We start from the raw sequence: 24372 nt of genomic DNA on the forward strand, positions 1-24372 counted from the left end.
TCTAACACAACAACTAAATTTGGCCTCAAGATAATCAGTAAAAGAACACTATGGCCTGCTAAAAGAGTCTTTGGCCTTGCATTCAGCATACATTTTGGTCATATGTAATACTCCAACTTATAAGAAAGCATGCCTCCTACTGGTTCGATTATATTGGTCCATTGGCCCTGAAAAAAAAAGAAGAGAGAGAGCAAGGTGAAAGAGTAAGTTCTATGGTTGGCGGATAATCTGATTTCACAGGAAAAAAAACAAAAAAAATCCAAACGTTGGTACTTAACTTGTGGAGAAATGGAAATATAACAACCTTCAATTTGTTCTTCACATACTGGTCATTCACTTGGAAATAGTATTGGGCATCAAAGAAATACCTACTGATTTGTTCATTTCAACAAAAACTATCGAAACAAGGCTCAATTACCTTAAATTAATACAAAATTATGAACCACTTTTAACATCTAAGAAGCACTAGAAATAAAAGGGCTAATCTAGTCACTTGGAACAACCACACAATACCATTACTGCTCACAACAGTTGAATACAATTTACACAAGTTCGAGATCAATGCATAATGTTTTACTTAGCATTATATGATGATGGCATTCTATGAAATTGAACTACAGAATGCAACATCTCGGAAAAAAATTCCATCTTGTGCCACAGAATAGTACGTACAGATTACAATACAATCTATCGATCTAGTCAATGGAATATCAACCTTTCACCAAATGACGAGCATCAGAGGACAAACAAACAAAACCAAAAATTGCACAACCAAAATCAATGCAAAAAGGTTCATTCGATAATGTTCATCCTTTCCTTTTATATCAAGCATCATCTACAACATTTAAAAAAATAAAAATAATTATAATTAATTACAAGCATGCCAATTAGACCCAGGAACAAAACTAATTCATGAAGCCCTATTGAAGATAATAATTTCTTGGAGATATCAATAGATAAGCTTCATTTCATTGTAATACACATATGTTGGTATCGTGCTGAATATAGTAAGACACATACTTCACTAAGATATGGTACTTGTGGACCAAGTATAGTTTATCATTTTCCTCACGAGGATGAATGATCATTCTTAGTTTTTAAATATTAGTTAATCATTTTTTAGTGTCCAACTCATGATCATCAGTTCACATGATTCTTTAATACCATAAATCTTTTGATGGTAAGAATCGTGTTAACATAGTGTTCGATCTGCAACTCAAGACATTATTCTTTTCAACACTTTATAATCTTTCTAGACTCTTCAAGAGTCTCAGTCTAATATCATCAACTCTTGTAAGAGGTTTAGTATGTTGCAATAATATTATAATGAAAGTACTCATTAAGGCAATTTATACCATCCATTGGTATTAAGTACATAATTTGTACTTTACCCTTTCAAGGCTTACTTTAAGCAATTTGAATCCTTCATGGATTTCTACACTTCATGTCACATTCTCCATTGAAATTCATACTAGGTTTACTTTATGAAGGTATGCTTCGGGCATTTCATAAGCCTTCATATAATAATATAATTTCTCTTTTGAAATAAACAAGTTTCACAATGCGAAATCATGTTTATAGGAGTGTATTACACTTTCAAGTTTCAACTAGGAACCTTGTGTCATATCATGGGAATGTATTTCATTGTATTAAAGTTGCCCGTATATAACTTTTTGGGTTCAACATCGTTGGCGATTTGAACTACAGGTCCATTTTTCCCACGTTCACTAAATAGTAATGGAGTTGCCTCTCTCCATTTTGGTTAATAATTTTTCTTTTCGTCAACGAACAAAAGAATATGGCTTAATATCAACATAGCTCATTGATGAATCTAGTAGCTACTGTAAAACCAAACTTAACATTGGGTTATCATCAATTTGTAATCCCATAATTCTCATGTGCATGCGCATGCATAGTTTATAAGCATTTCATTACTTTAGATATCCTTACCTCTTTAGGGGCTTTACATTGTCTCTTTTAGGACAGTCGTCTCTTATTAGATGAATTGTTGATCATAACCTCATCTAGAGCGTCATAGAGCTTGGATTTTAATCTCCACTTTCGAGGAGTTGAATTATTGGAACTTATATTTCTATCATTCTTCAGGCATGGAACATATTAAAATTTCAATGTCCTTGGATTGTTCTTAAATACATGCGGCGACTGTTACTTCGGGCATGCAACAGTTTAGTAGTGTCAAGTCCATGAATTGTCTTATTGAGACTTCAATCCATACGACATCTTTGTAACTTGTTAATGCATTTATTAATTAATTAGCAATTTTCAAAATTTGGATTACCTTTTTGTTTTATCATTTGAATGATATAAATTGATGCGATAGAATAACAGTTGAAGTCATTCTTGTCCTTTAGTCATCATAGACTCAGGTAGTTTGTTGGGGCTATGAATAAGATTCTCATTGTTGAACTTTGGTCTTCATTCACTTGGTCAGCCACTCATTTTCTCCGTTTGAACTTTTATGGGTTTATTGTTGATCCTTCTACTCTAGCCTCCTACACAACAAAAGTGGTGCACAACCTTGTGCCTTTGAATGGTCATTCAAAACATCACTTCTCGCTGACTTATCCATGCTTATCAGTTTCAATGTAATGAGTTAACATCGTATTAATTGTTTTGAGGTATTAGTGACTTGAAATCCACGCCAACAACAATTGAAGATAACTACTCGAAATAAATGCAAGGTAAGCAATCAGGTAAGGTTCCAGGCAATCAGTTCTAAACAAGAAGTTTGATTTCAAGTTCTAACTGATTGCTCTCTTTGTTCTTGTCTTGCAGGCAATAACAATGGCAAAGGAAAAGACTAAGAAAAAGCATGATATGAGATATTTTTACTCGACCTCGTCGATATGAGATACTTTTGCTCTTGAAGAAAAGTAATAGAAGAATTTGATGCTGGTGTAAAATTTTTCGATCAAAAATATTTTCTTGCTGAGGAAATAAGTTGGGCATTTTGAAGAACTTGGTTGAAGAGGTATTCTCAAAGAAGAGGAAAGCTTAGTATTTTGAGAAGCTTGGTTGAAGATGCGTCCTCGGCAAGGAAGAAGAGTTAGGCATTTTTGGAGGTCTACCTTGCCATTGAGGATGAAGGTTTACATATATAGGAATTTCCCAATAGAAGAGTTAAGCATTTTTGGAGGTCTACCTTGCCATTGTCATCCACACATGGAGACAACAATGGTGTAATTTGGAATAGTAAATTCACGCGTTTCAATTTTTGAACAAGTGGCCATGTTGCCTGTTTTTTTTTATAGAGGCATCAATTGTATCCAAAATGCATGTCGGAAAATTGCCTGCCTGTGAAAATTGTTTCTGTTGTATTTATGAGATTTCAATTTATCTGTTCTCCTTTTCTTTTATCATTTCTAAAAATGGCTTGCCATCTGATTGTTGTTTTGATTAAATGCTGCGGAAGATGAAGACGTGCCTCTTTAGGACAATATCAGGTGCCTATCCTTCTTATCCTCTAATTGTCCTCTTACGGTTGGATATAACTGCCATAGTAGTAGTTAGAAACCTTCTCACTCCCAAAGATAAAATAATACTTTCAAAACGACCGAATGATTCTTATTATAAAATAATACTTTCAAACGACCGAATGATTGTTATTATAAAAATGGTGACAGTGCTGCCACATTCACACACACACACACACACACACACACATATATAGGGTGATATCCGCACACCCATTTTTACTTCTCACACCTTCTTATTAATTTATGTCATTTGATCTTTTTCAATTCATTAGATTTGACGGCTGAAAATTAAGAGGCCATGTGAGAAATAAAAAGTGGTGTGTGTATAACACACCCTATATATATATATGTTAATATAAAAAAGGTGAGGGTGATCAATCCGTACCATTCATATTATATTTTAGGAGAAATTAGGTTCTCATCCCTCTCTCTTCTATTCCATTAAGGGTTATTTTACAAAATGGTCGCTGAGATTTGCATGATTAATAGAAATGGTCCCTGAGATTGAGAATCAATAGAAATGATCCTTGAGATTGTCCACCATCCATGATTTTGATCCTTCCGTTAAAAACGATTTTGGGCAATTTTCAAAGCTTTGTAACTCAATCGTTTCTTAACCAAATTCGACCCATAATATATCAAAATGAAGATAGGAAAGTGTAGAATAGGATTATACCTATTTAGAAGCCCAGTGGTTGTCGGAGATGGCCGGAAAATAGCCTGAAAGGTACTGATCCACGGGAAAACTGGAAAACTTGCAAGAAACTGGGTAAACTTTAAACGTTTATAACTTCTTCAATACTCAACCAAATAGAGTGATTCAAAAATGAAAATAATACTTCTTGACGAGAAGAAGAGAATGATGCCTTTTTAGAAGGCTAACTCATTGTGGTTTGGTCGGACAACAGCTCAAAAGTGGCTAACCATTTTCAAGTTAGCCACTTTCGAGCAGTTTTCCGGCCAAACCACAGCGAGTTAGCAGTAAAGAAAGATACTATTCTCTTCTTCTCATTGAGAAGTATGATTTTCGTTTTTGAATCACTCTTTCCTTGAGTATTGAAGAAGTTATGAACGTTTAAAATTTACCTAATTTCCGACGAGTTTTCCAGTTTTCCTGCGGACCAGTCACCTTTCAGGCTATTTTTTGGCCATCTCTGGCAATCATTGGGCTTCCAAAGGTATAATCTTGTTCTGCACTTTCTTATCTTCATTTTGACATATTATGGGTCGAATTTGGTTAAGAATCGATTGAGTTACGAAGCTTTGAAAATTGCCCAAAGAGTTTTTAACGGAATGACCAAAATCATGGATGGTGGACAATCTCAGGGACCATTTCTATTGATTTTCAATCTCAGGGACCATTTCTATTGATCATGCAAATCTCAGAGACCATTTTGTATAATAACCCTTCCATTAATTATTTTTCTTTGTAATTTTTTATCAAGGTCGTTAGGTTTTAATGAACGTCATTAATAGTAGTACTAAAATATTTACATATTAGCATAACTAAATTTTGTTTCTAAAATATTTATGGGAAATTTTACTCAGACCCATTTATTCTCTTTTTATACCCAACTTATAGTTTTTAATCTTGAAATTCCGAATCTGCCCAACGGTTTTCTTTCTACACCCATAATGAAAAAGAACAAAAATATAAAATATAAAATTCCAACACTAGAAATCATGGGCCATGCCATCACTCCAAACCTTAACCACCCCTAATTTCTACCCCTCCCCAACCCCCACCGCCCATCTTCTTGTCACCCACAATGAAACCCCCAAAGATCTCAGCCATCAATGTCTCTTTCCCGACCTTTCGCGGGCCACACAATAGCTCTTTCTTCCATGCAGCCCTTCTAACATGTCTGAATTATGCTGAAATTGTCAACGTGTCGAATCTAATTATGTTGGACCATATGTTAATAATACCGTTAATTTTTCCAAAAAAAGAAAAAAATATATTGACATGTTTCTTTTGGGTTTTTTAATAGGGGGTTGTTGGGAATAATGTTCAAATTTCCAAATTGTTGTGGGAGGTAAGCAAGGTGGCGGTGGGAAGGTTAGAAACTGGGTGGTTGAGGTTTGAAGAGATAGGGTGGCTGGAGTTGCCTATTGCTAAATTATTATTATTTTCTTTTTGTTCTTGTTGGGTGCAGAAAGAGAATTATTGGGCACATTTCGAATTTCAAAATAAAAAATAATAAGTTGGGTGTAGACAGAGGATAAATGGGTCGAAATAAAATTTCCCAATATTTATTTAGTGTTAGAAACGTTGTATCATATGTTTCTATCTTTAGTTTGTACCCAATTTTAGTTTGGAACCTTTTTTTTTTAATTTTTACTAGTTTTTATTTTAGTTTTAATTTGTACCCATATATTAATTTCCTTTTCTGCCCATATTTTTTAAATTTCATTTGTACTCATAATTTTTTAATCCTTTTATTAATTTGTACCCCTAATTATTTATAATGTACTCATTCTTCTTTATAAATGTACCACTTTGTTCTATGTGAAATGCACCAATTTTTTTTTTTATAAATTTTATGTGTAAAATGTACCAATTTGTTAACACTATGGATACATTCTTTTGCCTTTATTTACTCATATTGTTACGTTATTTTTATCCATTTATTCAATCAAAATGTTAGATTTTTTTATTGTAGCCGTTTCTAATAGTAATGTGATGGAGGATCTTAAAGTTGAGATTTATATGCCATATAAATGTTTATACAATATGGGATTATAAATCTCATAAAATGTCACACAATTAATATCAAATATATAGAAATATACATATTAATAGTAATATAATGAGGTGTACAAAGTCAATGGACTTTGGTCAAAATTTGAATCTCATTGAGGTTTTAGATAGAGTGTTAGTGATTAGGGACGACCAAATCCAAAGTCTTCCTATATTTTATAAATATATGATGGGCGATTATATGGTACCAATTACATTAATAACAAAAATAATAATGACAAGAAAAAAGTAAATATTAACTTACAATACTTCCTTCTTCTTTTTTTTTTCTTTTTTTTCTGTTTTTTTTTTCTCTAACTGTGGTCATGTATCAACAGTAGTATCTGAGAAATATAGGAAGATCAAACTATTGGATCTGGCCCAAATTTTAGTATTGTATCGATAAGAGGGTAATGAACAAATTCAATGAAGAAAACGTTTCCATCTGATATCAGAAAGTTAGAGTTTAAAATCCATTACGTGGCTGTTAGTTTTTTTTTGCGGATTTCGAGTCTATATTAGTATTTCTAAGATTTGGAATGAATTAACCTTTGGATCTTTCTAAGATATTGATTTGTTAAAAGACAAAGGATAAGGAACAACTTTTATGAAGGAATTCTTTTTGTTTGAGCACAGGAAGTCGGAGTTTCAAAGCTCGTAACACACTTGTTATTTTTCTGCAAATTTCAAGTTTGTACCTTATTTTATTAGGAAAACTAATGAAAATGACTTGAAAACTTTGAGTTTTAACGATAAGGACAAAATAAAGGGTAAAGTAAATAGTACCATGATTGATTTTTTTTAGTGTAAAAATATGGTTTTTTTTATTAAAGTGAATAGTACCGGGAACTTTCGTTAAAGTTTCCTATTTTATTATTCAAATTATAATATACAATCATACAACAATGGAAGCTCAAGTTTGAGCTTCTTCACTTGTGGCACCAAGGGAATGAATGCAACTTAAATGATATGCAAATGAAGATATAACAACATCAAAAATCTCTCAATCGAACATTGAGAGAATTTGGAATGAATCTATACCAACAGTTCTAAAGATAAGAACAACTTGCTAAACTATCCAAGTGGATATAATCACCGATATATTCTCAGATGATTTCTCTTGACCATGATGATGGATGCAAGTATTTCAGTAAGCCAGGGTTTTTATCAACGTTACGGGAAAGAAGATTTGGAATTTGGGAGCTAAAACCCCTATATACTCCCCAAAACCTAAAATGATATGCTCATGAGTACTACCCAAAAATTCCACCTCGGTGTGTGGATATTTTGGTGAAATTCGTTAGCTGCAACCAACTCACAGTGATTGCACATGTCAACAGGTGATAGGACATCAATAAAAAGATGTGATCACATGTAGTTTTAAACATGCACAAGTACATACTTGACTAGGCAGAAAACACTAGACAGTAGTCGTAACTATGTAAATGAATATGCTATGCATGTTCCATATATACGTCGCCATGAGATGTTCTCAATTGATGATGCCCTTGCAACATGAAGCCGATCGTTTGCTCCTTAACTTGGTTAATCTATATCTGTTAGAGTAGGGAAGGAAGAGAAATGGACAAGAAAATATCTGTTAAAGAAATAACGACATAGCTTCAATTTATGCATGAAAACAGATTTTTACAAATAATTGAAGTGTGGTTTTGTGATGCAATTTATAACGTCAAGATTACTAGTAGCTGAGGTGTTTTTATTGCATTGAGGAGCGCGTGGGAGGAATGGGGCATGTGAATCGAGTGCAATCTCCAAAAAGTGGTCCAAAAAGACCCAAAAATGGGGTCTATCTTGGCATATTCGAGTCGGGCTCAGCCATCTCTCACATGAGTGTCTGGCATCAGTCTCTCCACTTTTCAGTTTGCTAGAAATCTATAAATTATGTGGCAAAGGCCAAAACTTGTGTAGGGTTTCGAAATTATCTTGAAGATACACTAGTAAAAAAAAAACCCTTATGCAACGAAATTTTGCGCGACAATGTGAGTTTCGTCTTGCAAAGTCACTTTGCTTGACGAAACTCTAAACTTCGTCACTCAAAATTTTGTGCGACAAAAAGACATCGTCGTGCAAAGTCACGTTGCGTGATGAAATTCTAAGCTTCGTTGTGCAAAGTCTTGCGCGACGAAAAAACATCGTCGCACAAAGTCACTTTGCGCAACAAAATTCTAAGCTTCATTGTGCAAAGTCTTGTGTGACGAAAAATATATCGTCGCGCAAAGTCTTTACAAAAATAAATAAAATAAAATAAAATAATTTTTTTTAAATCTTTGTGCGATGTAATTCAAATATTTCGTCGCCTAAACCAATTTATTTTCGTTTTTTATTTTGTACGCATAACACTTAAGAAATTGAACGGTATATATATTTATTAAGTATCTTTAAATTTATTATTGTAGTTCGGATTGGGTTTTTGTTAGAAAAATATATTATTGCAGTAATATATTATTGTAGTTTGGATCAAATTTTTGTTAGAAAAATATATTTTAAATTGACGATCGAGATCATATACACCAAAAATCACAAAAAACAAACATTCAGAGATAAAGGGACAGGACAAAACTTTTCGACGGTTTTAAATTGACGATCAAATTAGTTCATAATCGTTAAATCGTGATTTTTCGTTTATAACCGTCGAAAAGTTTTGTCCTGTCCCTTTATCTCTGAATATTTGTTTCTTGTGATTTTTGGTGTATATGATCTCGAAGTATATACAAATAAGTTTGATGGTTGGATCATTAAAACTAGTTTTGTAGAATACGTATCTCATCAAAACAATAGATGCACTAATACTTAGGTTATTTATATTTTCATTAAGTATAACATAAGATTTTGTGGTCTCCACTAGTGTAAATATTTTAAATTGAAGATCGAATTTAGTCATTATATTCATATAGGGTCAAGGAGTGTAGCTGTAAAAAAATCATCAAAATCGAAGTTAAAATAACCGTTAAATTGTGATTTTTCGTTTATAACCGTCGAAAAGTTTTGTCCCATTACTTGATCCCTAAATGTTTGTTTTTTGTGATTTTTGGCGTATATGATCTCAAAATATATACAAACAAGTTTGACGGTTGGATCGTTGAAACTAGTTTTGTAGAAGGCATATCCCATCAAAACAATAGATTTACTAACACTTAAAGAGTTTATTTATATTTTCATTAAGTATAACATAAGATTCACTAGTGTAAATATTTTAAATTGAAGATCGAATTTAGTCATTGTATTCATATAGGGTCAAGGGGTGTAGCTGTAAAAAATCATCAAAATCGGAGTTAAAATAACCATTAAATCGTGATTTTTCGTGTATAACCGTCGAAAAGTTTTGTCCCATTACTTGATCTCTGAATGTTTGTTTTTTGCGATTTTTGGCGTATGATCTCGAAATATATACAAACAAGTTTGATGGTTGGATCATTGAAACCAATTTCGTAGAATGCGTATCCCATCAAAACAATAGATTCATTAACACTTACAGTTTATTTATACTTTCATTAAGTATAACATAAGATTTTGTGGTATCCACTAATGTAAATATTTTTAATTGAAGATCGAATTCAGTCATTGTATTCATATAGGATCAAGGAGTATAGCTGTAAAAAATATAAAAAATCGGAGTTAAAATAACCGTTATATAGTGATTTTTCGTTTATAACCGTCGAAAAGTTTTGCCCTGTTACTTGATCTCTGAATATTTGTTTTTTTGCAATTTTTGGTGTGACAGCTTGTCCTGATCTAATTGTATCGTTATTGTGAAAAGACGATTTTGCCCTTGGTGGGTATTTGTCATTTTGGTGTTTTGTTTAGTTGTTTTTGGTGGTTGACTCTACAGGACACACACACACACACACACACACACACACACATACCATACACTCCCGTGACATTTCTCTCGGATTTTCTTCCATTTCCTTTGCAAGTGTACGGACGAACTTCAAAACCAACCTTTCACGCACGGATCGACATCTAGAAGGTAAGATTCGGACTCCTTGCAAGTTTCTGAGTTCATATATACCATTTGTGAGACTTGAAACCTTCAAAACCCTCGAGAACTCTAACCCCAGATTTCATGCACTTTTCATGCACACGTGATCGTGAAGTTTTTATGAGTTTTTAAGGTCATAGGAGGCTTTAGATCACTCTCACAAAGCTTGGAGAAGAAAAACGAGGTGTTTTGGACGTCGGGAAGCCCAGGTTCAGTGAGTTGCAGGTTTGGTCGGAAATATCGAGGGTTCTCCGGCGAGATTCCGGCATTTTTGGGACTTGAAAGTGGTAAGGTTTTGTTCTACTCATTGTAAGCTTCATTTTGGTACCAATTTCATGGAATTTGGTTAAGAAATAAAGAAGATATGAAGTTTTGACAATTTTCCAGTTTCTGACGAGAATTCGAGTTGCAAACGGCGGCAGCCGACGAAAGTCACCGAAGAAGACAAAAAATATTCCATCAATTTTGACGGAATATACTAACGGCGTCAGGTATATATAACGGTATATTCCATTTTTGGACGAAATATTCCCTTGTTAGGGTTACCACACGTGTGCCAGGCACGTGCCGGCGCGTGGTGGGGCGTGGGAGGCTAGAAAATTATTTTAAAAATATGGGGGATGTTCGTGAGGTTAAGTAGATCACGTTGGTGTATCCAAACACCCCATTTGAGCATTTTATGAGAAGTTATTACCTAGTTTTGGTTATGTGTTTTAAATTGATGTTTTTATTGTTGTTTCGCATATAGGTGAGACCTATCCTGAGGACGAGCACAGTCACTCAAGGCTCGGGGGTTACGACCCTTCCACATACTAGTGAGTGGGCTTTTGGTTTTCCGTATATACCTATATACTTGTGGTTTTTCTCAGAAAATGAAATTGAATGTTTATATGTTTTAAATGCCATGCATAGTCTTTGCCTATTTTAATTATGCATTATTAGTTGCATATATTTGTGATTGGTGCTGCGGACGCACAGGTAAGTTTATAGATTATGGTTGTGAATTAGTGGTTATGTGAGATATATTGAGAGCTCATAAACCTGCACCCCGGTGTTAGTTCTCCCGCCCAAAGTAGGGCACAGTCTTTCACGTGATGTTCACCTCCCGCACCACACGCTCATCTTGGATCCAAGTTAGGTGCACAGTCCTGTCGTACTGACCACTTTAGGTGGTTCCGACTCGTAGGTGACCCGCGATTATTCGCACAATCTTCACGTGATCGTAGCACTTGAGTGTATTTATTTGCACCCAGTCCTGTCGTACAGACCACTTTAGGTGATTCCGACTCGTGTGCAGATGTAGTGATTGAGTTGTGGATTTGAGCTCTAGATTCAGCCGTACAGGTCACGTTAGGTGACTCCGGCTGACATATTTTCTGCATTGATTGACATTACCTGGGTTACTTACATCATGTGCTGAGTTAGTTGACATGGCTTACCTACATACATATTTGTGAATGTTGCTACTCTGAGCATAGTTGTGATATATTTATATATTCTATTTTCTGGGAAATTATACAAATTTTATGGAGAGGGGTTAGAACTTTTGAGAATGAAATGATTTTGAAAAACTTTGTTTTTGCCCACTCACACTTTCTGTTTTGCGCCCCTCCAGGTTCTAGTTAGAAGCGCTTTGGTGGCTCACGAGGACTTGACGGTGGTTCTGACAAAACATCACAAATGTAGGATCACCTTTGGGTGTTGTGTAATTAGTATTCGTTCTTCTGTACTGCACTTAGGTTTTTGTGCTCTAATTATGTTTATCACACTTAGTCTTACACTTGCGTATTACTTTAACTTGCTTCCTTAGTAGTTTGGTTTTTATTTATTCGTACTTTTATTATTATCTTTTGCTTCCGTACTGTGCACATCGCTACGTCACCCTCACGTGACGGTCAGCACGCCTTGATTTCGATCGGGGTGTGTCATTTGGCATATATGATATTGAAGTACATAAAAACAAGTTTGACGGTTGGATCGTTGAATGGTATGTGTGTGTGTGTGTGTGTGTGTATTAAGTAGCTTTAAATTTATTTATTTTGTACGTATAACACTTAAGAAATTGAATGGTGTATATATATATATATATATATATATATATATATATATTTATTAAGTAGCTTTAAATTTATTATTGTAGTGCGGATTGGGTTTTTGTTAAAAAAAAATATATTATTGTGGGTTTTATGTAAAAAAAAAAAAAAAAAAAAAGAATTTGAAAGGAGTAAAGTCACATTTTTAGTAAATTTTATTATTTATAAAAATTATTTTTATAAATTTTGTTTTTCGTCATGCAAAACTTTGCGTGACCAAACTCTAAAAATTTGTGTGGGCACCAAAAATGGCCCGCGGGAAATTTTTAAAATTTTTTTAGTGGTCGTGCAAAACTTTGCATGACCAATTTTTCGTTGCTTAAAACTTTGCGCGACCAATACTTCGTCGTGCAAAACTTTGCGCGACCAACACTTCATAGCACAAAACTCTAAAAATTTGGGTGGGGAAAAAAATGGGATGTGGGAATTTTTTTTTTTAATTTTTTTTAAGACTTTGCGCGACCAATATTTTGTCATGCAAAGTGATATTGTTTTTAAAACCAAAATAGCTCCTCTACAATTTTCTCAATGTTTTTCTCTACTCTTACCTCTCCTCTATCTTTCCCTTTCCCCAAATCCGACCCTCTCTCGCACATTCACTCTTCTCACTTAATCTCTCTTCTCTTTCTTCACTATCTCTCACTCTCACTCACTTTCTCATCTCTCTCTCTCACTATCTCCTCTACTTCTCTCACACTCACTCCTCCCTCTCATTCTCACTCACTCTCAATCTTGCCAAAAGGTATATTCTCCCCAAATTTTAATTTTTTTCATTAGTATGTGTTTTTGGAGTTAGTTTTGAGTTTGGTGCGGGGTTTGGGGTCAAGTATAGGATGAGGAGTGGAGTTTCGGGTCGGATTTGGGGTATACCAATTTTAGGGGAGATTATGCAATTTTTTGTTTTTTGTTTTTTTTTTTGTTATTTGACCATATATCTTTTTTTGGTAGGGAATTGTCTAGACTTTGACGGCTAAAGTTGACGATTAGAACGCTATCAAAACATATCCCCCGCAACTACCACCTCAATAGACTTGTATTAGGATTTTATTATTGTACTTTGTTAATTTATGTGTACATTTTGAATATATTATATATATTGGATAATTTGATCACTATTTTTCATATGTAATTTTATTTTGAATATGTCAATTTAAATTAAAGTAATTAAAAAAATAAAATCATAAAATTAAATTAAATTTAAAAAGTAAAAATTTGGAAAATCTTACACTACCAAATATTTCGTTGCATAAACAAATAATATAAGAGAAATAATAAAACAAAAAGTCAAAAACCTTACTCGACAAAATATTTCGTCGCGCAAAATATCAAATTAATTTATTTTAATTAAAAAAATTTAAAAACAAAAAATTCAAATTTAAAATATTTTGTCGCGCAAAGTATTTTTGCCCGATGAAGTATTTTGTCGCGCAAACCCTATCGTCACAAGCTTTGCGAGACGAACCATGCGCAACCAAAATTTCATCACGCAAAACTTTGCGCAACAAACTTATTTCGTCGTGCAAAGTGTTTTTTGTAGTAGTAATAGGATGTGTGAGAGGAAGTGAGATTATAATGAACGATTTACAATGTAAGTGTAAGAAGCATACTCGAGTAAAATCTGAGATATCTAGATCCAAAAGTTTCATATAACTTATCTCTATGGTCTCTTGTATGATAGAAGCCATGTACCTTCTATGTAAATCAATGATTATTTGGCCTAATCAGATTTGTTTTTACTTCGTTAGATGAGATCTTAATTTTAAAGTTTGTGAATGACAATTAATTTGTTGTGACAGGGCCGGTCGTGAGGATAGTTCTTGGAGGCGCCCGCCTAGGGCCCCTACTTCAGAAGGCCCCTATATCTTATAAATAACATATAAATATAGAAAAAGTAAGAAATATCATAATTCATTTGTTGGTGCAGTAGAATGGTCAGCTTCCTTTTTCTTTGGGCGTTGAGTTCTAAACATGGAGTTGCCTTTTTAGTCACTAGTTTTTTCTTGGTTTTCAAATTTACTCCCAATTCATTTGTCCAATTGCACATAAAGTTATAAAAATCAAGTCCCTTTGCAATTTTTTTTTTCTTTCAACTTCCCAATCTCTCAATTTCTATCGAATGTTTAAATCAACTGTCACAAGGTAATCAAAACTTTAAATGTATAATTTTCTTTTTAATATTTTATTATTTAATGGATTATTTTAATATTAGATTCATTAGTGCGATGTTTATTTTAGAAAAAACACAAGAGAAACAATTGGCGTTGTTGAATTTATTATATTTGTGAATCAAGTTTTATTGTTCTTTACTCTCTTGATCATCAAGTTTTATTGTTCTTCACTCTTAATCTTAGACTCCTGACTACAAACATTTAGTACATTTGTACCTAAAAACGTGAGACGTGTAATATGTGAGTAATGTTTGTATATCTATCTTCTTTTGATGTTAATTTTTAATGATATTTGATGTAGAAATAGTTTATTTATTATTATTATTTTTATGTATTTAGCGAATTCTTTTTTTATACATATCAAGTTACAAAGAACCAGGAGTCAAAGAACTTTAGGGCCCTGCTTCGAATTCTCAAGACTGGCGCCTTGATGGCGAATTTGTTTGATGCATACAACATGAACGCATGATTGAAGTTTCCATTATATAATAAGCATTTAGGAAAATTTTGGAAACGAAACATGCATAAAAAACCGAAGAAAAGAATTCTGTGGAGAATGTCATCAACATTATATCATCATAACTATTTCAATATTGTTCTGCCACTTCAATATATAGCCTAATTTATTTCCTTATCATCAAAATCCTAGTGTTAATATTGGTTGTCATTCTTCTTTTTCGAAGTAAAGAATTCAACTAAGTATGATCTCTCGAGCTGCAACTTGAATTAATTATTAGTTCAAAAAATAAATATCATTCCTTTTCTTTTTGTTTATCAACACCTGTTGTTCAAAATATTTCAACCCAGGACCTTCGACCTTCAACAAAGTGGAGGCCATGTATTAAACCAAATGATCATCGACAAATATTAGCACGCACTTATTAAATAAAAAATGTTCATTTTATTCAATTTAACTTGATATATTTTATGTCTCTAGTCCAAATGAATAGTTTTTTCAATCCTTAGAATAATTAAACTTGCAAGATCTTTACGAAGCTACACATCAAAAGAGAGAGATAAAGAGAGATGCATATGGAGTACTTCTTCCTACAAGAATACTACTACTACTTCATTGAGTTTTTATTTAATTAGTAATTCAGTACAATATAAAGCTAGCAATAGTACACAAATCTAATTTAGAATGCATATCATCATGGCCAATCAACCTTAATTTAAATTGCAACAGATTGACTGCTCATAATGTTATCTCATCCTATCCTACAGTAAAAAACGTGCATTTAGGGTTAATTAAAACCCATTTCCATAAGCAGGAGCCCAATAATCAGCACCATTGTCACTCCCAACATGCTGAGTGCATGACACAGGAACCAAGCACAACCCTTTACTTCCCAGATCCTTTGCCTTACGATCTTGTGATTCCTGTAATTATCATAAAAAAAATCAATCAAATTCACAATATGCACCTGGTTAGGAGCGCTTTTGTTTTTCAAGCAGTTGTCACCCAACAGCTAAAAGGGTAAAAGAGACAAAAAGAGGGTATCACCATATGACCAGTAATTTAAATGTCAATTTCTATATCATCAATTCAACTTTTGATTCCAAATTCTAGTTAGGTATAGTGACTATAGTTTATGATCCAAAAGCATATTAAGTTTTTAATTTACTTTAAATTAATATTCTACTAAAGTTTTTGTCAAGTTGAGAACCTAGCTTGTTCCTTGAGTGCTTTTCTTTATCATGAATAAAATAATTAATTTGTTAGATGCTTTAATTTATATATTCAAAGCCTCCCCTCCTTGATTTTGATGGGGTAATGGATCCAATAAAGCCTACCCGACCAGGGTCTTCAGGAAATGCGCAATTCCTTTCTCCTTGTAACCTAAAGTAATTAAATTCTCCTTCATCAATTATATTATTCTAATTCATTAAGACACAATAATTAATTAATTAAGTTAGCTAGTCCACATGCTTAGTTTCTGAAAGTATGAATGTGTGTGAGAGAGAGATGGAGAGTGAAAGAGAGAGTTGGAACAAATTGTTAAGAAATATTTTTGCTCCACCGTATTGTCATTTGATAAGATTAAATTTTAAGATTATGTAGTAGATAGATTAAATCACACACACATCTAACAATGATCTATACAGTAGTGGCACTCACCACCGATTTAGAATGGTGAAAAATGCACTAAACTGGTTATGCTTTGGGAAATGGGACATAGGTACTTACAGACTGTTGGTTCCTCATGTTTTTTGAGGCACTGCCCAAGTAAGGGGAGCTGAGTGCCTGCAACAAAGGGAAGGGAAAAAGGAATAAAGTTCATGACTTCCATAATCCATATAACTAAAGAAGGTAAGAAAAAGCATGAATTATTGAAGCATTAAGTGCATGCTCTCACTGATTCTGAGTTGCTAGCAGAGTAGAGTGTATAATATATATGTATAATATATATATATATACATATATATAGATATAATTTTGATGGAAACATCACCTGAATTTGACCCTGAAGGAATCTGATATACCCAATGACTTCTAACAGGACTGAAGCAGTGTCAGTCTGCAAAAGAGAAATAAACATGCACATACCACAGCAAACCCTTTATAAGTCATCTCTCTCTGGTCCTCTTTAATGTTAAAGAGAGAATCCAAGTGAAGTAAAATACGAATAAAGAAGTAAAAGAACTGCGCTTCGATCTGAGTTTTTGGAGAGAAAAAAAAAAAAAAAATCTTTTCGTTGGATTTTATCATGGAAAAAGGAAACAAAACAAAACAAAAAACCTCAACAAATATGAAATTCCCAGTATTCACCTTCCCAAATGGGGAAACTAGTTGGTGAAGGGTTGTTATCCTATCAGCTAGCTTCTCCTTCCTGACCTGGTTCATAGTAGATTTATAAGAAAATTCATGTTAGAAGATAGTTAATTTAGCACTTGTTTATTTTGATGATGGTTCGATCATATATATTGGTCACCAAACTAACCACAAGAGATTTACTTAATTTCACTTTATAAGTGATCAAAGAAAACTACAACTACTAATTAAAAAGAAGAGAGATTAATTTTGCTACCTTGAGAGGTGGTTGGCTTGGCGATTGTTGAACCCTGGCCTTCTTGGTTATCCCACCAGTGGCAGTGCTATTACACTAGTACAAACAACATGCATATGGAAACATAGTCTAACGAACATCAAGACAAAACTTGAAGAAAACCATATATATATATATTGGAAGGGATATAATTCTCCCTTAATTACCTCAGATGAGTGATCTGCATGTTGGTTCCTCTTATTGTCAGTTTTGTCATAGGAGAAGTCCAATATATTATTAGTATTACTTGAACTAGTGACACAAGACCTAGGGGATGAAACTGGCATGATTTGAACTGGGGACCAAACAGGCGGCCTGCTGCCAGGTGCCTGCGGCTGAAATTCTTCGTCTACATGACGAGTACTGCCCAATAAGTTAATGCTGTTCTGGGAACTACCCTCTTGCTTTATAATATTATCAACACCATGAGGAGGAAAAGGAGCCCTTGGATATTGTGGAATCAAGATTTGGTCCTCCTCCCAATTTTTCAAACTACTTTTAGGTTGAAAATGATGACTCAGGGTACCAAAGCTATCTTCCTGGCTGGACAATCCACCCCTGAAAAATGATGAAAACATTCAAAATTTCAGTTCATAACACAATACTGTGTCAAAGATCAATCTAGAGAGAGAGAGAGAGGGGTACAAGAGTAACTGGCTCCAGGATTGTGGAGGCTCTAGGTTATGGTCAGGCAAAGAATTCAGAGGGAGTGAACTAGAAGATCCAAGCTGCACATATTCAGAAGGGTAGAGAGATGGTGGATGCATGCTGCTCCACCACTTAGGGTTTCCGGCCATCATTTGTTGCTCTTAAGACCACTTCCAAAAAACACTTGTTCAGTTCATGCGCTTGCTCCTTTGATCCAAAGATCACGCAAGGAAACCAGAAAAGAATTTCTCTTTGTTTTCCTCTCTCTCTGTCTCTCAGACTCTCTCGCTCTCAAATTCGTACATTTCCCTGTATATGCACCCAAACAAGACTTTGCTCGCTAAAGCTTTATGAGTACTGTTTGCTTTCTCGGATGAGGTCGAAGAAGCTCAAGTCTATGACCCTTAATTTTTTTTTTTATAGAGGGTGGGGTTGAGAAACTTTGCATATTGTATGTTTTTCTTTCCATTTTCTAGTTCAGTTGTTTAGTAATATCTTTTTTTATTCATGCTTTTGCTTTTTTCTAAAGTGGGGGCAAAAAAAGCTGGGTGGGGAGTGTTTTCAGGCCCTCATAAACTAATGGCTCTTAAGGCTTCCTTTAATTAGGGTTGTACCTTCGGAAGTTGGGCTTGTTTATAAATTGGAGTTAGGGTTTTGGGTGTAATAGCACTATTCATATATATATATATATGCATTCTTTATTCTTGATGCAATAATTCACTTCAACAAATAGGCTACAGAATTTGAGTGGGTGATTAAAAAATACAGATTATGACTTTTGTAATAGATAATGTGTTGGGAAATAGTGGAAATTAATAATAGATCTAGCATAATTTTCACGCAATAAACGAAATTGTCATGCCTAAAATTTTTGGTCGTATGGGTAAACTGGATCCAACATCCTATACAGTATAAATATATTATCAACTTACGTGCATATAGAGAAGATATGAACCCTGCAAAACAAGCTACAAAACAAAGAAGACAGATGATTAGAAATTAAAAAAAAAAATTACACATTAAGAAGGGAAGACAAAGGCTAAGATGTCCAAAATATTCGAATGTAGAGAAAAAAATAAAACAATCTATTAGGATGGACTATCGTGTCAAACAACTCAAGGCATGATCAACTCTACATTAGCTAATTTGTCAATAGAGTAATGACACATATCACATTTTCTATACCACATTTGTATCACCTCTCTAATAGAGGTAGAGCTCACCAACACATGTAGGTCATATTTCTATTAGAGAAGTGGCACAAATATGGTATGGAAATGATAATAGTTAGATACTCACTACTGAGTACTCTATGTACTCACTTTCTGATTTGACACAATAAAAAAATGTTACGTGTTCCTTATTTTTTAAAGCTCAAAAAAACTAATAACATGTCCATTATTTTTTTAAGACAATAAAAGATGTTTTAAAATATCATTAGACAAAATCAAAAGTAGTGAGCACCCAAATATTACATGTATGGAAAATGTGATAAAAATAATAATTTTTTTTGTCAACAACCATAGTTGCCTTCTCTACATAATTATTTTCAAAGCATGCGTGCATCATATCAAGCTTTTACTTCATCATCATCTTTCTTTTTTTTCCTCTTTAATTTTTTTTTTTTTTTTTTTTTTGGTGTCAAAGTTACTTCATCATCTTTTCAGTATAACTAAACAATAAATACTAAACTAAAAAAAGCTGGACTTCACATTAGTCAGTAGTCTGAACTGACCAGAGCTGGACTTCATATTAGGTCAGAAGTATGAACAAACCAAAGCCAAAGCCAGGATTCTATTTATATGTAGTTATTAATCTGCCCTTTAAGATCATCCTAATATTTGATTCTTGCCTTACAAAGAACAATCTAATCATGAAAGCTATCATGAAAGAGCGACATGGTAGACCCATGAACTAAATTAATAGAATATTTGGATTGTTATAAGATTTTTACGTTATTTAATGTTAAAGAGACCAATTATTCTGATCAAATATTATAAATTTTGACATAATTGTTGATTATTAAATTAACCATTTGAACTGTTTAATACTTTAACACGTATTGGACCTTTATGAATTAAAATCATTGATTCTAGCTAATTATTCTTCAAACAACACGAGTCCTACTCAAGTTATGTTGTTAGGATTTTCAGCAAATAATGGTCTATGAAAAGAGGATTATATAGTACCTTTACTTTAAAAAATGGTATCAATTCCATTTAATTCGAACAATAATACAGTAAAGTTATAGTTAATTACATAATGACGTTATTATTCTAACAAAGTTAGTAGTTATATTAAAGACGTTCTATTACATTGTAACAATAGATTTTTAAACTTAGATGTGATTGAATTATAATAATAATGTTTATAATTACAATATTGATGTCTCATTACCTTTTTTTATTAGATAAAAAGGGCTTATTACTATTCATTCTTAATCAAAATGACATTTTTTTTGTATAAAAAGTCTATAATTGGTCAAGCACTTTCTTTATTTACTCTTATGCCATTATTTCATTATTGTAGTGGGGTCCACAATGATATTGATATTTCTGTCTGATTAAAATACATTATTTTCCATGATGTTATTCAATTTATACTATCTTTTGCTAATTTGCCGCCAGCTCTTCATGATTTCATCATGTTATCGATGTTATGCAACACTTTTTCTGTTAAATTGTTCTAGTACTGTTCATCGCCTTCTACGAGCTCTGCATCTCTTTCCCTGTCTTCTTTTACCTTGTAATACATATATGCTTTCTCTCCTTTGAAATTTTGAGGTTTCCAGTAAGGCTGATGACTGATTTTTGTCTTACTGTAAATATACATTTCTTCTTCTTCTGCTACTAGTACCTAAAATCTTCAAACTCATCTAAGACGAGCATTTGGATCCCTCAAAATTTTAGAATATTTTTGTATGAATGAGTCCACCTGTATGGGGAGATAAAGGATAGCCTAAAGGATTCTTCATTAATCATGGTTATATGCCTAGCTTTCTCCTTATGCATATGTACATACCAATCTGAAGGACTACTACTAAAACTTATACAAATTTCTTTCCACTATTATAGATAATCTTCTGCTACTTTTATAAGTTTTTCAGGAAATGATTCTAGTTGGGAAATATGGTTAATGAATATTTTATCAAGATAGCCAAACTCTAATAATAAGGCTAAGGTAACTTCTACTACATTATGCTTTTTCTTATGCTCATAACTAAAATGACATGGTCTAAAATCTCTCATATTAATCGTGGTTACAACTATGCTAACCTCTAGTTTACAAATATAATTCTTTGTACTATCACAAAGACATGATGGATACATCTTTGTAATAATATTCATTCCTAATTTTGGATCAAAGATGGATTGATACAAATCACATTGTAATTGTAATTGTAACTTTTTCATGGACTGTGATACTCTGCTCAGAATCTCATTTTGCATATCCGGTGGCATTATCCTTAATTTTGCTTTTGAAATTTCTTCTAATAGAATATCATCTACTATTAAGTCTAAAGATAAATTCCTAAGAAAATCTTCATATCTTTCTTGTTTTTCTTTGTCACTCAGATGCTGATGCTGCTCATTATTTTGATGTTGCTCCATTTCAATATCTTATTCTAAGAGCTCAATCTTAATCTCTCTTTCTTCTATGGGCTCATTAGCCTCTTGTTCTATGAGTTCAATAACCTTTCTTTCTTTATTCTTATGTTGATCAGTTTCTAAACCTATTTTCAATTCTCTTTTCAAGATGTCACTTGCCTTTTGCTGCATTCTAAGAGTTTGGAGTTCTTGGTTCATTTTGGTAAACTTGCTAAGTAATGTCTCATGGTCTCTAAAAAGGGCTTGAAGGTTGTGTTCAAGAAAATGAATGTGATGCTGGTTTTGATGGAAATTAAAATTAAAACTATCAAACTCTTGTTCTAGGCCTCTAATTAATTTTTTTATGGCATAACCTTATGCTTAGCTGTTTGATTTGAACATTCCAAAAATTATTTAAGAGAACATGTTGTCTATCAGTGAGTCCTGGTACCCTTGGCATATACCATAAAGTTGGATATATGATTCCTTCAACAATAGTGCCATTAAAGTTAAAGGTAGGTATTGGTGGTGATGTTGGTCTACTTATGCTATTTTGGAATCCACTTAATGGTGAATGTCCATGATCTATCATTATGCTATTGAAATGTGCTCTTCTAACTTGTAATCTTGTGCTATTTGAGGATGATGGTCCACGATATTCCATTACTGTTCAATAAATTAGTCTTGATAAGATATCAGCTAATGTATTGTCACTGCCTTTAATATTTTCAAAAATTGGTTTAAAACCATTTCCTGTAATTGAATCAATAAAATTAACCCACCTTGCTGCCTATTTATTAGTATGTATCTTATTATAATGAGAAACTATATTTTGACAATTTGTTCTAATTGTAAATGCTTCATTATGTAAAAATAAAGAAAATGCCTCAAGTGAGTTAATTATTCCTAAAATTTCTAAATCTGTTGATGGTAATCATGATTGTATATCACTAAATTTTCCTGATGAATACCTACAAACTTGTTCGTTAGATTTTGGTGACTCCTTATACTTTTTATGGTATAGTATACATGCCTATCTAATGATGAAACATATGTTTCAACTATTTTGTAACTATCATCTAATGGTAATGTTAATGGGTTTAGTTTAGTAATTTCTTCCTTTATATTTTGAACTAATTTAATATCTTCACTATTAAAATACTTTTGTCATGTTTTGCTAGTTTTACTATGTAATATTGCTATTTTTCTTCCTAAATCAGGGATAAAATTTCTTTCATAATTTGACAATCCTAAAAATGCTTTTAACTGTTTTTTATCTTCTAACTTACTTAGAAATTCTAAAATTTTTTTAGCTATATGATCTTGTAATTGTATTGTACCTGACTTAATATACAATCCTAAAAATTCTATATCTTGCTTTTCTAGTGTTATTTTATTTTTGCTAATCACAATTCCATTGTTGATAAATTCTTGCAAAACTATCTCTAAATGTTTCCTATGTTCATTTCTATTTTCACTATGTACTAAAATATCCTCTACATAAACACTACAAAAATGATCATATTTCTTGAAAATTTAATGAAGGATTATTTTGGAAGATGACATGTTCATTTAAGCAACATCATTAGCATGCAATTAACAAATTAAAGGCGGAATCATGCTAGCATGCACTTAAAAACAAAACATTACCCATGAATGTTCAAAGCCTAGTAAAATGGTGAACCAATAATCAACTCAAAACAAAGTGAGTTGAAATATATACCTTTGTAGATTCCTCTTTGTATTTAAACAAAGGCTAATCACCCAAAGAGAGGGCCTTCATTCCTTGCATCTTAGATCTATGGATTTGGATGGATGAAAAAGGTTTCTCCAAAGCTCCCAAAATTGAGAACCTCTAATGATTCATCACCAAGGCATAATGAAGAAGAAATGAGTGACCTTGGAGGAGTTTGATTGCTAGATGATCCCTCCAAGGTGGCCGAAATTTTAGAGAGAAATGAGAGCTTGTGTTCTCATCCTTTCCCCAAAAACAACCCTTAATGAATTTTAGGCTATAAAGTCCTTTATATAGTCCCTTCAAATAAGTGACCTAATGGACCAAAAGCCCTATTCTTCTAACATGGCCGGCCTATAGGGTTTATTGGGCTTTCAAGCCCTTTGTTTATTCAAGTTGTCATACAACTTGAGTTAATGGGCTTGACATTCAAATCCCATTGGGCCTTGCGGCCCAAAACTAACCCGAGGTCTTTAACGAACTTATTCGTTTGATTAATTAACATATTAATTAATCCTAGCCTTAGATAAATAATTAAACCATTTAATTATTCTTACTCATCTCCGTTGTTTCTTCAAACTCTACCTTACTCGGTGAACGATCCATTAGGTTCCTTTTAGCGAGGCAGTGGGCGATTAAAACTCTTTCTAATCGATTGTGAATTGAAACTTACTTTCAATTCTCCCGTTAGTGATAATACACTTTTAGGGCTTCCACAAACCATGGTTGACGCCTAGCAGCATGTCATGGTTACCCAAGCTAATCAGAAGAGGTGGTGAACCTATTCAGTTTTAGGATTACAAATGCAATACGGTCTTTCTCTAATACAATACTCTTGACCACATTGTTTGGTT

General features: G+C 33.1%; 1 protein-coding gene across 2 annotated transcripts; it reads right to left on the reverse strand.

The window, feature by feature from the left end:
* Positions 1-15541: 15541 nt before the first annotated feature.
* LOC103944847 (transcription factor bHLH68-like) lies at positions 15542-18641 on the reverse strand. Of its 2 annotated transcripts, none has more exons than XM_018646851.2 (7): positions 18203-18641; positions 17716-18106; positions 17531-17605; positions 17272-17337; positions 16955-17020; positions 16690-16746; positions 15542-15881 (listed from the first exon to the last, which is right to left on the reverse strand). In XM_018646851.2, the coding sequence occupies exons 1-7, from the start codon at positions 18346-18348 to the stop codon at positions 15750-15752; spliced, it is 933 nt and encodes a 310-aa protein (XP_018502367.2). In that variant the 5' UTR covers positions 18349-18641; the 3' UTR covers positions 15542-15749. The 2 variants fall into 2 exon arrangements, with proteins under 2 accessions (XP_018502367.2, XP_009353585.2); XM_009355310.3 differs by having other exon boundaries at positions 18194-18637.
* Positions 18642-24372: the final 5731 nt, after the last annotated feature.

Source organism: the organism of the source record quoted next, unplaced genomic scaffold (assembly GCF_019419815.1).
Source record: "Pyrus x bretschneideri cultivar Hongxiangsu unplaced genomic scaffold, Pyrus_bretschneideri_v1 Contig26, whole genome shotgun sequence".
NCBI lineage: Eukaryota > Viridiplantae > Streptophyta > Magnoliopsida > Rosales > Rosaceae > Pyrus > Pyrus x bretschneideri.